Source organism: Aotus nancymaae, unplaced genomic scaffold (genome assembly GCF_030222135.1).
Source record: "Aotus nancymaae isolate 86718 unplaced genomic scaffold, 86718_ANA_hifiasm-v0.15.2.pri h1tg000040l, whole genome shotgun sequence".
Classification (NCBI taxonomy): Eukaryota; Metazoa; Chordata; class Mammalia; order Primates; family Aotidae; genus Aotus; species Aotus nancymaae.
The window spans coordinates 93,918,667-93,931,568 of NW_026988454.1; the positions used below are offsets into that span (position 1 = coordinate 93,918,667).

The 12,902-nt window shown below is 32.7% G+C and overlaps 1 protein-coding gene across 49 annotated transcripts in view; it reads right to left on the reverse strand.

Moving 5' to 3' along the window:
* Positions 1-12,902, reverse strand: part of RIMS1 (regulating synaptic membrane exocytosis 1) — a 510,482-nt gene that overhangs the window by 113,874 nt on the left and 383,706 nt on the right. For 30 of the 49 annotated variants that reach the window (XM_012471847.3, XM_012471843.3, XM_012471846.3 and 27 more), the window contains one exon: positions 7,419-7,531. In XM_012471847.3, coding sequence (XP_012327270.2) covers positions 7,419-7,531 — 113 coding nt within the window. Of the gene's footprint in view, positions 1-47; positions 132-3,191; positions 3,222-7,418; positions 7,532-8,585; positions 8,769-12,902 lie in introns of those variants that run through there. The other 19 variants (XM_021670267.2, XM_021670265.2, XM_021670262.2 and 16 more) reach the window with 4 other exon arrangements.

The window sequence follows — 12,902 nt, forward strand, 5'->3', positions numbered from 1 at the left end:
AGGCATATAAATCATAAATCTATTATGAGAATAACATTTTTTCTCACCTTGAAGTCATTTAATTTCTGGTTCAGTTTTGATCTTCTTATATCATTATTTCGATGCCCCCAAACTACATTCATGGGCTCTTTAAAACTGTCCAAGAAATGTAGCAGAGAGGGAAAAATTGGCTTACTTTTAGAATGAATAATTTAAAATAGGCCTATAAAGCAGTTTGCGAAAACTAAAATGATATGGTCTTTCAGCTTTCAACATAAAAGAGGGAATGAAAACATAAACAAAGTAGTATGAACATTTATAGTTCCTTGGTTAACTTTTCAAGCCAAAGGATATATTATCTGTATTCAAATACAAGAGTGTCATTTTCTCAAGTTTTACTGCAATTTGAGGAGCAGTCCAAATGTAGAAGGTTTAACTGAATGGTGCAAAACTAAGTCAATAGAGAAAGGAAGGAAAAACTGAATGGGCTTCTCCAAAATTCTGGTGTTGTGAGAGGTGATTGTTACAGAAATATGATACAGGGCATAGAACATGGACTGTGGAATCAAAATCTGGTTCTGCTTCATAGCAGCTTTGTTACCTTTGGCATTCAACTTAACCTCTTTCACTTTACTTCAATAAAACAGGGGTGAAAAAACATTCCTTGCAGTTGTATATGTGTTAATAAAATTACATAGTGATGCATGCAAAGCAGGTACTCAGTAAATGCTGTTTGAATGTTGAGGAGCCTACAGAGCAAAGTGGTTAAGAACAAGTTCTCCGGAGAGAGACCTGTGTCTCATTACCTATTCTATCATTTACAAAATGAACTACTGTTTGATAAGGGGCCAAGTTTTTAATCTAACCTTTAGCTTTTCAGCAGGAAAATAAGGATACAAATAGTTACATCTCAGGTTGCTGTGACAGTATGAGATAAATATGTAACACTTTTAGTAGAGTCACTGACATGTAGAAAGTGTTCAATATATCCTACCTACCATTAGTAATGTACTGAGTATTTTACACTTCTCTTTATGTGACTTTACAAACATGCTGGAAAATTAATAGACTGGTTCCCTATAGGGTAACCAATCATCCTCGTTTGCTCAGAACTGTCCCAGTTTTAGCACTGAAAGTCCTGCATCTTGGGAAAACACTAAGTCCTTGGCAAACTGGAACCACTGGTTGTCCTACAGGTTTATCTACAATTAATCAAAAATAAACCCAGACTAATGAGCCCCTTAGATTGTGTACTGGTCTTCATTTATCCAGGATGCACTCACAATCACCTGAATTCTCCAATAAGATGGATTCCAGCAAAGATAAACTTTAGCTCACAGCAGTGGGATTTCTATGCTGTAAACTTTTCCTTTCTTTTGGTTTATGTGAGCTTAAAATATGACTTCAGTGAAATTTCTTGAGCTTGCTTCTATCCTTTCGAGGCTTTGAGAGCTACATTCAGTGGCTAAACTGCTTTATCTTAAATCCCTAAGGCGAAGTGCAGCATCCTTTTTCTGACCTATACCATGCTGGATGTATTTTGGGATGTGTTTCTTTTTATTTCTAATAATGTGGTCTATTCTGTGAGGCATTTCTACATCCTGTTTCCAAGGAACACATGGAGGGGTGATGACACATCTCAGCCAGGACACACTGAGTGTATAAAACCATAAATTGACATACTCCGAAGAGATGCCCTAAATGTGCATATTTTATGCAGACTTTAGGTTATACTTATGGATTTTGTTTTGTTTTATTTAGCTAGGTATCGCTTTTGCCCAGTAATATATAAGGGAAGAGCACTAAATGAAGAATTGCTATATTTTTCATTCTTTTCAATAAAAGAATTAGATCATGGCCCATTTCTAACATGAATCTAATACTTTTATTACACTAAAATTTATCTTGCAAATCCAACTACATTTCTTCTGTACCTAAGTAAAAATACAATGGTCATTTTTGTACTACTGAATCTAATGTTGTGTTTCCAATATCTGACCTAAAAATGCAGGATGGCTAGAATCTATGCAAAATCTATGGCCAAAACATCTTGATCTCATTTAATTTTTAATTTTTTATTAATATATGTATTGCCTAATAAGTCAGACACTATGCCAGAATTACATATATATAAAATACCTGAATATAAATATAGTTACAATATATTTTATAAATTCAGATTAGATATCTAATTGAAAATTTTCTCTTTGTAATACTGAGATACATAACACATAATAAATATATTAGGAGTAAGAAAATATATTTGGGATTTGTGCTTCTCAAAATGGAATACACCATTATGTAGTGGAAAAGGTCAAAAGTAAAAAGATTTGGGTTTGTAGTAGACTAGCAGTTTGGGCAGATGTCATAATCTCTCTGAACTTGTTTCCTTATTCGTAAAATAGGAATGATGTTATTTGCAGAACCAGCTTTGAGTTAATTTGTTGTTACTATGGGCAACAAACTAGTTCAATTTTTAGTCCACTTTCAAAATTATACAGAATTATATAATTATTAAGTATGATTACCCTGATCACATTAAGCTGAAAACTTGTGTTCAAATAGCTAATTATCAGGCCAACAGTAACTCTGAAAAGAAAATGGTGTGGGCAGCATATGACTTTGGAGTGAAGTCTATAACCTACTTGAAATTCAAGTGCAAAGACCAAACATGCTGAATGATTTTCCTCTCCTATAACTCTCAGAAAAGTAAAATTAATGGGTATTTTAAGAGTACTGAGTTAAACAGAAGTAACATTTAGGCAGCAGCTCCCCAGATGTATGACTGCAGCAAGGGCCAGTACATTTACTACGGTTACTGTTAATCTGCAAGGTAAAATACAGGGATTTACTATTTTACCAGATATTACCCTGAATAGAAGGTAAAAATTAAATCTTTCATCTATGAGAGCAGAGGAATGCAAATGAAAAGAAACAAAGAAAATGTCATTTTCCAAGGAGAATTGTTTTCTAGTTGTCAGTGTGGATAAATAAATTTTTTTAAAAAAACATTAATTTTAAAGTAATCTTCTCTTTGATGTGAACACAGAATATGAAAGAATTAATATCAAATACACTACAAAATCATTTCAGGAAAATAACTACCTGCTAATTTTGTTCATTATTCAATAAATACAGTTATATAATTCTTGTATATTACTATTTTTAAAAGTAACAATATTAAATGGTTAAAAAGTTATGTTAATATTTACCTTTTGTGGAAGAGTTATATTTTTCTTGTTCTTCAATGAATTAAATGCACATAATGATGGAAACAAAAGAAAGAAATCAGCAAATTTATAGTTAGACATGGAAATGTGAATTAACACAAAGGCATGAATAATTAATTAAAATGCATAACATATAATGTGACATGATAAATTACAATGAAAAACCATGAGTTCCCATATATGGTACTAAAATTAATCAAAGAAAGAATGAATACAGCAATTTAAAGATTAAAAATGAAACAAAAACATTGGGAAATTAGTATGTTTGGCATTTAAAAAATATATTCTGTATTTTTTTCCTTTCTTTTAAGAGCTGTATAGTATTTCAGTACCAATTTTATTAAAACATCTTAATTTCATTGTGTTTTTTTTTTGTAAAAGCATTTAAAAGCATACTTAATTTTCATAACAAAAATTTTTATCATTTCAGAAATGAAAGTTCATATGATAAAGGCTCATATGATAAAATGAAATTTATTTTTTTATCTGATAAACAAAAAATAAATTCCATATTTACATTTTGTTTGCACTATGGGAACTATTCTGTATCATTTTCCACATGAAAAAATTCTAATTTAAGTAATCTTTTTTCTTCTCAAATTAATTATATTAAAATACACCAAAGTAAAATTAGTTGTTTTGTAGAGACTATACTTCTTAGACATTTTATCCAACTCTTTATTGGTGTACTACTAACAGAGGACTAATGGCCTGTTTCTATATTTCTGAAGAGGAATATCATTGGGGTTTTAGGTAGGTGATATAATAATGGAAGATATAAAACATAACTAATACATTTACTGTTAGTTTGTGAATGATCTCTAAATACTTCTTTAAAAGATCCAGTTGAGCACAAAAAAAAAAAGTCACTGGTTAGCTTCAGATATCCATTTTTACACAACCAATTAGGTTGCTTTCAACCTGACTCTACATAAGGCATATGTTGGGATATCATGTTGAAATATAATCAGAAAAAATTTTGTGCAAGTCTTTGCTTTCAATTACCACATACCATTAGAGTTACTTAAATTACAAGGCTATGTTTTCAACTATTTTATCTCAAAAATCTATATTGTAATCACCTCTTTGCTTTTCCCCTAAATCTACTTTATAATAATTAGACTCTATGTAGCAAATAGGCTAGCATTCTCAATTTTTAAAAGAAACTTTAAAACATCTTTTTAAAAATTGAGTAAACAGGTCTTTTCAAGTGATATGTTACCCTTTAAAATAAGAAATACTGCCTTTGGCCGGGCGCGGTGGCTCAAGCCTGTAATCCCAGCACTTTGGGAGGCCGAGGCGGGTGGATCACGAGGTCAAGAGATCGAGACCATCCTGGTCAACATGGTGAAACCCCGTCTCTACTAATACAAAAAAAAATTAGCTGGGCACGGTGGCGCGTGTCTGTAATCCCAGCTACTCAGGAGGCTGAGGCAGGAGAATTGCCTGAACCCAGGAGGCGGAGATTGCGGTGAGCCGAGATCGCGCCATTGCACTCCAGCCTGGGTATCAAGAGCGAAACTCCGTCTCAAAAAAAAAAAAAAAAAAAAAAAGAAATACTGCCTTTATGGTATAAATAGAGACTAGTATATTTGATTTACAAGAAAAAAACATACTTTCAGTGAAACAGTCAAATCGTCTTGGCATACATTCTAAAATCAGTAATGTGCATAACTGTACCCAGAAACTGTGTATGAATAAAATTATTTTATAAGTGCCTCAAGAAGCTGTATCACTATCTAGTAATCTAAACCATTTGAAATATTTGTTCTTACCAATCATCTGTTTATTGACTCAATTATTATTTTTTAAACAGAAAACTCCCTTTGTTAAAAATAAAAAGACAGAAAAGATGGGAAGGAAGTCAAATGCAGTAGGGGCTTAATCGATTGTAATAGACTGTGGTCAGCATTAACCTTCACGGGAGATGGAGCTAAAGTTTAACAAATAATATCAAAAGAATAAAATGAAATAATTCTATAGCCTTAAGAACAACAATGAAATCAATCTTAAATAGAACATGGCTAAATCCTATCTAACTCATAAATCAAATTAAAAATTTACTTTTGAAAACATATTTTAGGACACACAAAGCTGTCATGTGGACTGTTCATTTTGAAATAGAACCATAATAAGATGATGGCAGACAGTAAGATCATTTACCAAAAGTCCCAAAGCACATATTTACATCATAAAAAATACCAGGTCTATTTTATTTATAGAACATTTCAATATATAGATATATAAAATACATGCTTTTTGTCACATTTTTTAAAAGCTGTATGTATATAACTCTAAAGATCATATATAACAGGAAATTCAAATGACTAAAAGTGCTTATTAGTGTATTTGTCATATTAAATATCAAAATAACTCCACCAATGTAGTCATTCCCTTCTTCCCACCTCAATTCAATTCTTATAAACTGATGATTTCTCTGAAAGACAACTGTGAATACGAATATCATAAACAGTAACATTGATATTAACAATAGAATATGAGCTTTTTAAAAAAACCAAAATGCAACAGACAATCCAACTGATTTTGTGGAAGCAATTCTTATTTCTACAGAAATGATGTAACCATAATCTCACTATAGGAGAGTTATATGCAGTAACATTATATGCTTTTGAACCCATAAAATGTTTTATTTGCAACAGGAGGAAATGCAAAGAATTTTAGGAGCACATGACTTTTAGAATATCAATCTTTAGCAAAATATGATTGGTAAGACTGAGTTTGTAAACACCCAAATTTTAGTTCTTTCAGTTGTGCAACAGGAGCTCATGAATAGATAATTGAAATAAACACCAACTTTTGTTTTAAAAAATAAATTTTAAAACAATTTCATCTGGGTTATTGCCAGATTAATTATGAATAATCTTAAAATGTTCCCAGAGGAGAAAAATGTTAAAATGTCAATTAATAATTCCAATGAATTAACTGCTATTTTATAAAAGAAAGTCAGTTTCACAACGCATCATATTTTTAATGATTCATTAAATGAATACCCTTTCAGCAACCCTGATAACTAAAGCATGGTTTATCAATAGAATGTATTTTTAAAAATACAAACCCTGAATTTATCACACCAGTATTACTCTATTAAGAAGTTGATACCATTAAAAATCTACACTAATTTTTCTAAAATCAAGTATTCTTCATGGCAAACTATGCCACGTCAGACTTTGAAACAATGCATTTACCTTCTGAGATCTTTAACATTTCTGTGATACATTCAGTAAAGCACTTCAATTAAGTGAGAAAAATACATATCCCAGTACTCTCAATATAAAATGAAATGCAAGTTTTCCATCAGCAACAGTCAACACTGCTGAAAAAAAATACTCCAAGTGTTAACCTTTCAGTTGTTTCATAGAGATGAAGATTTTTAATAAATATCTCAAATATAAATCTACATTTATATTACAATTCCAAAGTAGAAATTAGTTTAGTAAATTGCTTACCAAATCCCCCATTAAAAATATGTGATAAAAAATGATAACAAGTCATTTCACCTCCTAAGATATGTGATAACACTTTGGGTTGCATGAGAATACTGACTATTTTAGCCCAATGTCTAAATCATTTAGCTCAGGTAGTTTAGAGAATTTAGTTTCTACTAAAAGCAGACCGTATATATTCTCTCTCTCTCTTTCCAATTTTGTCGCTTAGAAAGTGACACAATAATATATGTATAAAATAAGGAAATCTTTAAGCAATATAAACTGTTGAAGATACTAAAACGTGTTCTGTCATTTTTTTCATCATCAAACTTATATTAAATATAGGCTACTGCTAATCAAGTTAAATTGAAAACATAAGCAAAGGATTCAGTATGATTGTTTAATTAAAAAAAATCTTTTAAAAGGGAAAGTATTCTTTTAACACATAAAATGCCATGTTGTACTGAGATTTTAAAATTTTATTTTCTTCTTTTGTCCCTTTGGAAAAAGATCTAGGCCTCCATCCCTTCTGTTAAATAACCATTTAAAATTCATTCATCCAGCAAAACTCACTCAGCAAAAACTGAGTGCATGCCATGAACCACTGTCACTAGGTGTTGGGGATAAAATTGTAAGAAAATTAAATTTTTAGGATTCAGCAAACTACATATAATCAAAATACTATTCGTTCAATAAAAGGAGTGTAAATAGAAGAGGTTCTCAAATCCAAGATTTTGGACAATGATCTCTCTTTATCGGATACCTTGTTCTAAACTGCCGCTTCTCACTGGCACTTGTGGGAGCTGTCTTCCCCTGCGACTGCTGAACGATGTGTCTGCTGGAGGAGATTGTGTTGGACTTCTCTGTCGGTGCATTCTGCAGGCAAAAAGCAAAGTGGAAATAATGTAATTCCATTGTGGTCTGACAAAAATCTTTTCCTCCTTCCTGTTACTATTAAAATAGACATAAAGCCCCTCACTGGGCTAATGGGAGCAGAATCAAACACTTTTTGTGATATATGTAAATGGAATATTACAAAAAGGGGTTAAATGAGATAGGGCAATGTGCACCACAAACAGTTCTACATAATGAATTCTTAAACTGAGCAGAATCCAATTCGCTTCTTTTCATTAACTTTCTATTAAGTTGTTCTATCTGGGCAAGTTATTCATTTTTGGCAGTAGTGAACCAAATATATCTAATTACAGCATCTGGATCTTAACAATATGGATAAATAAGAAATGCTATTGCCTAAATTGCTACTATTAAATTGATATATACTGTAGAATTATTTATAACTAATAAGAATTCTAGCTGCAGACTTTTATAAATTACCACTCACTTGTACTTTATTTCTAAATAGGAACAAATTTGAAAGATATTTAAAATAATCCTGGACACATTATGAAATACACAGGTGCAAACATTAAAATTACAAATAAAATTTGAGAAGTGTGGAGATATATTACTACTGCCCAGGGTTAAACTGACTTCCATCTGTTGGTATTTAAATACTTTTCAAACTAAAGAACTTTAAAACATTCTAACACTTTACTGATATAAAAGATTTTAAAAATGTCCTCTTATGCTTTTTAAAGTAAGCACACATTTAACTCCAGGTAACTTATCATAGAAATTTCACATAACTAAAAAAATTATATATGAATATGCCACAAACAGATGAAAGGACATAACACAGCCAAATTTAATTTTCAATGAGAGCTAATTGGCAGAAACTATAGAATACCACCAGCACAGTGAAGATAGATGCAAGTAATAGAGGATGTGGGAGAGATTTAAGTGTCACAAAGAAAGGATTAAAAGTTATGGTGTCATAATGAGTGAAAGCTTCGAGTGCTCAGGAAGGTACAACACCACACCAACACCTGGAGGCAAGACATGAATGCTCAGGGGGACACTGAAGAGCGACCTTGTCAGAAGCGGAGAAGGTGGCGCCGACCCTCCAGGGACAAGGTGGTGCATAGAACACAGTGTTCTGACACTAGAGTGCTCACTCGACCTTGAGCGAGCAGGATGTTTTCCCCTAATGACTGGCTGATCAGTTGTTCTTGGGGCTGCGTGTCCCCGTCTAGAAAGACATGGTGGGAGAACCCTAAAACATTAGGGCCAAAAAAGATCTTCAGTCAGCAGGTTCACATTAACTTTGATACCAACACATTTGTCCAAGGAAAACCTGGTTACTCGTACATGACAGTAATTTCAAAGAAGAGAACTCATCACATGATTATTAAAATGGAATTCAAATAAAACTGACAAGTTATTATTGCAAATGTGAATGCCATGTGGTTTTTAAAGGCTAATTGGTGTTGCTCTTATGTAATAAACCTCTTGTATGTTCCACCAGGGCAGAGACATTTTTTTTTTTTTTTTTGGGAGCTCTATCTCCAGTGCCTACAACACAGCTGCACAGATAGCAAGAGCTCAATAAAGGTACGTTGCTAGAATGAGTGACCATAATTAGCATGATGAACACCAGGAAGGTTCAAGTGCTTGCTTTCAAGAAGAAATATTGTAGGCCTCTAAATTTTTATAATGTTCATAATTTTACTATATAATAAGCAAGACTATGTCAAAAACAGCAAAAGAAGGCTGCCTTTTGAGGTTAATCTAAGTAAACAAAAAAATTAAAACACTATATGATGGAGAATGCTTCATTAATTATACATCTAATTAAATATAAATGGCTTAAATATGGATAAAAACATGTTCTCTCAGATATGACAATATCTGAAAAGGTATCTGTCCATATATTGACAATTATATTAATATGATGTTTAAAATTATTATGAAGCCAATTAATGAATTAAGAATAAAAAACTGATGTTTATATATATGTATTTATTTTTTTAAATGCATGCTTTTGCCTTTTTCGTTGATTTTGGTATATATTTTAAATGAAATGCATGATTAAAATACCTAGCATGTATTATTTTGGCAGAAAGAATAAAATGATGCCTCATCCCTTTTAAAGCAATACTGTAAAATTCACGTAGTGACTAAAAATGTGTGAAAATAAAGAACACATATTTATCACCAAAAGCACATAAATGAATGTCATTCAACTTCTATTCAGATTGGCAATTTTTCTTTTAAGTAAAATGATTTTTACAGCTGTAATGACTTTGATTCTAAGAATCTTATTCATTTAAGAACAACAAAACGGGAAAATGTCAGCTTGAAGAAAACAGAAAAATGTTCAACTCAGGTCTTTAATAAAGGTATATTTTACTTTCTTGAGCTATAAATTAATGCGTTATCACACCATAATTTAAATCCTGAAACCTGGACTGTTACCTCAATTTCCAAGTTAAAATAAAAAGTAACTGACAGTGTTCTACATATCTGTTCATTCTAAATTGGTTTTTCACATCAACTATACAGAATTAATTTCTATGGGATAGAGTACATGATCAAGTCCTTTCCAATGATGAGTTTTATCTATTACCCTTTAAAGCCATTATCATGACAATAAACTTCAAGCAATCCTTGTTCAAGATACACTTTCTAAATGTGGCTTGCAAATGGAATTATACAGTTTTGCACCTTAGTACTGAAAATTTCATGGATATTACAATTTCACTAAAATCTTGCTCCATTCCTTAATGCAATTCACAACCACCACTAAAAGTAAAACTCGAATGTGACTTGAAATGTAAATAATTTAAGTTAACTTTCTGTGGCATCAAACTAAAAGGCGAAAGTATGAAAAGCAATTTCAAGAGCAAATAATTCCTGGGTGAATATTCACAGCTCAACCACGTATAACTTAGTGTTCTATCTCCTAAGCCACGAGGCTTGCAGTGCCTGAAAATAGCCTGTAATGTTTGAGGTTAATCATTTAGCATGAGATCTGTTTTTTTCTTTGACATGAAAAGTCTCTCATTAATGAAACAGTTCCTGCCCCCAGCCACTCTGTAACAAGCATGAGAGCACAGACCAAAGGAGAAGCACAGAAAGCCACTCTGCCAGAAGAAAAAAAGAATATGGTAGCAAAGCTGAACTATGGAGAGGAAGCTGGGGAGAGGAAAAATGCAGAGCTTGGAGAGAGAAGAGCAAGATTTTGCAGAGGCGAAATAATAGAACCAAGTATAGCCTGTTTTTAGGCAAGAGGAAAGGATACTTAATCAAGAAATTCTGAGGTACAGAGTGTAAAGTTGAAAGAATCCAGGCTGTTGTGCCCTGATCTTTTCAATGCAATGGGATGTGCTAAGAATGTAAGGAAGTAAGAATGACAGAAAAAAGTGTTAGAGAATAAAACAGGTAATGAAGGATAGATAAATACAGCTACTCCTTACTGAGCATCAATATAGGGCAATCTGCACATGCTAGGAATTGAATGTGTTGGTGCTCATATGCAGGCATGCATGTATATATGCATATATGTATCTATATGTGTATACACACATGTGTATATGTATGTGCCTTCTTCTGTTCTCACACACTGAGAAGTGTTGTTATTAGTATTTTATTTTATTTTATTTTATTTTATTTTAATGACTGAGGGTCATCGAGTGACTTGGAGAAAGATAAACAGCTAAAATGTGGTAGAGGCAGGATCCACACAGGTCTGCCCAGCTCCAGTGCTTGCTCTCTTTTCTGTCTAGTGAGATAGGATTTGTTTGTGTATCGTGAGAAAAAAAAATGGTAATTTCACATCTCAGGATGTACCAGGAATCTCATAACACAAATCATGTGTCCAAGTATCAAATTATTTGGCAGGACTTAACAGAACTGTGTTTGAGAGTTTGTAGAATCAAAATATATGGACAATGGCATTTTACAACTACATATTCTAATATGTATATCTGTATTTCCTCATTTTTAAGAAATGAGGTTTGAGGGTAGGTGCAGTGGCTCACACCTATAAACCCAGCATTTTTTGAGGCCGGGGTGGGCAGATTACGAGGTAAGGAGTTCGAGAGCAGCCTGACCAACATGGTGAAACCCTGTCTCTACAAAAATTCAAAAATTAGCTGGGCGTGGTGGCACACGCCTGTAATCCCAGCTACTCAGGAGGCTGAAGCAGGAGAATCACTTGAATCTGGGAGGAGGAGGTTGCAGTGAGCCAAGATCGGGCCACTGCACTCTAGTCTGGGTGACAGAGTGAGACTCCACCTCAAAAAAAAAAAAAAAAAAATGAAAAAGAAAAAAGAAAAGAAATGAGGTTTGCAGAGCAAAATTTCAATTCAAACTTAAGTATCTCTGACTCTATTTACCATCTCCAAATATGTATCTAAAAATTTACCACTGAGTTCAATCCATGACAACTCTCCTTCATCTAAGACTAGTGTTTTGATTTACACTTAAGTAAAACACACTTCTCAATAAAAATTTGAGTCTTTAGTCAGACATTTTTGTTGCTACAAATGGACTTGCAGTAAACTTCTACCAAAGCCTAAAAAAAAAGTTTTGTTTTTTTTAAGAACTTGTTAAACGATGAACATACATGTGGTGGTATTTCAGGTCAAATTTTCAAACCGGTTCCTACTGTGTTGGTCCCTTACAGGCCTGCAGAGGCTCTTTTGCAAGAACACACCATAAAATGCATACACAAGCAATTCTAAATAGTAGTCCAAATAAAGAAATAAAGCATCCCCCAGTTAAAATGTAGAGTATAGTTTCCACAAGAAAAGTCATTAGAATGGAATGCAGAAATGACGGGCAGCAGTTCTCATGGGTGAATTCACATGAAGATGAAAAGCTAGACTTTTATCAAGAAGCTTCCCAAGAAAATATGACGAATTTCTTTAAGTGGGTTGGCACAAAAGACATAAATCAGTGCTGCTTGTCTCTTAACGACAACTGGTCATTTTTTTTTTCAAAACATAGTCTTAAAAGGTTATCTGTCAAGAGATTACATTTGTTGAGGGTAATAAAAGGCCTTTAAAATTAAGATCATTAAACAGTAACTTTGCCAGAAACCAATGCAAAACTGTGTAGTATGACTCCTTTTAGGAAGTTATCAACTCTCAAAGGCCAGGAATCAATGTCCAAAGCATTTATACTGTGTCTTCAGTTCACGCGCAGCTAGATGTAAATTCAAGGTATCTTCTGAAGAAATAAGAGCTAATGTAAATTAGAATATTCAGGCCAGTTCTTTTGTAACTTGCTATTCAACAATTCACACAGAAACTAGGCATGTAATTTACATTCTAATAAAAATCAATGAAAAGCTTTAATTATAATCAAACCCATCTAAAAGGTTAGGGCTTTCTATTTTAAACTA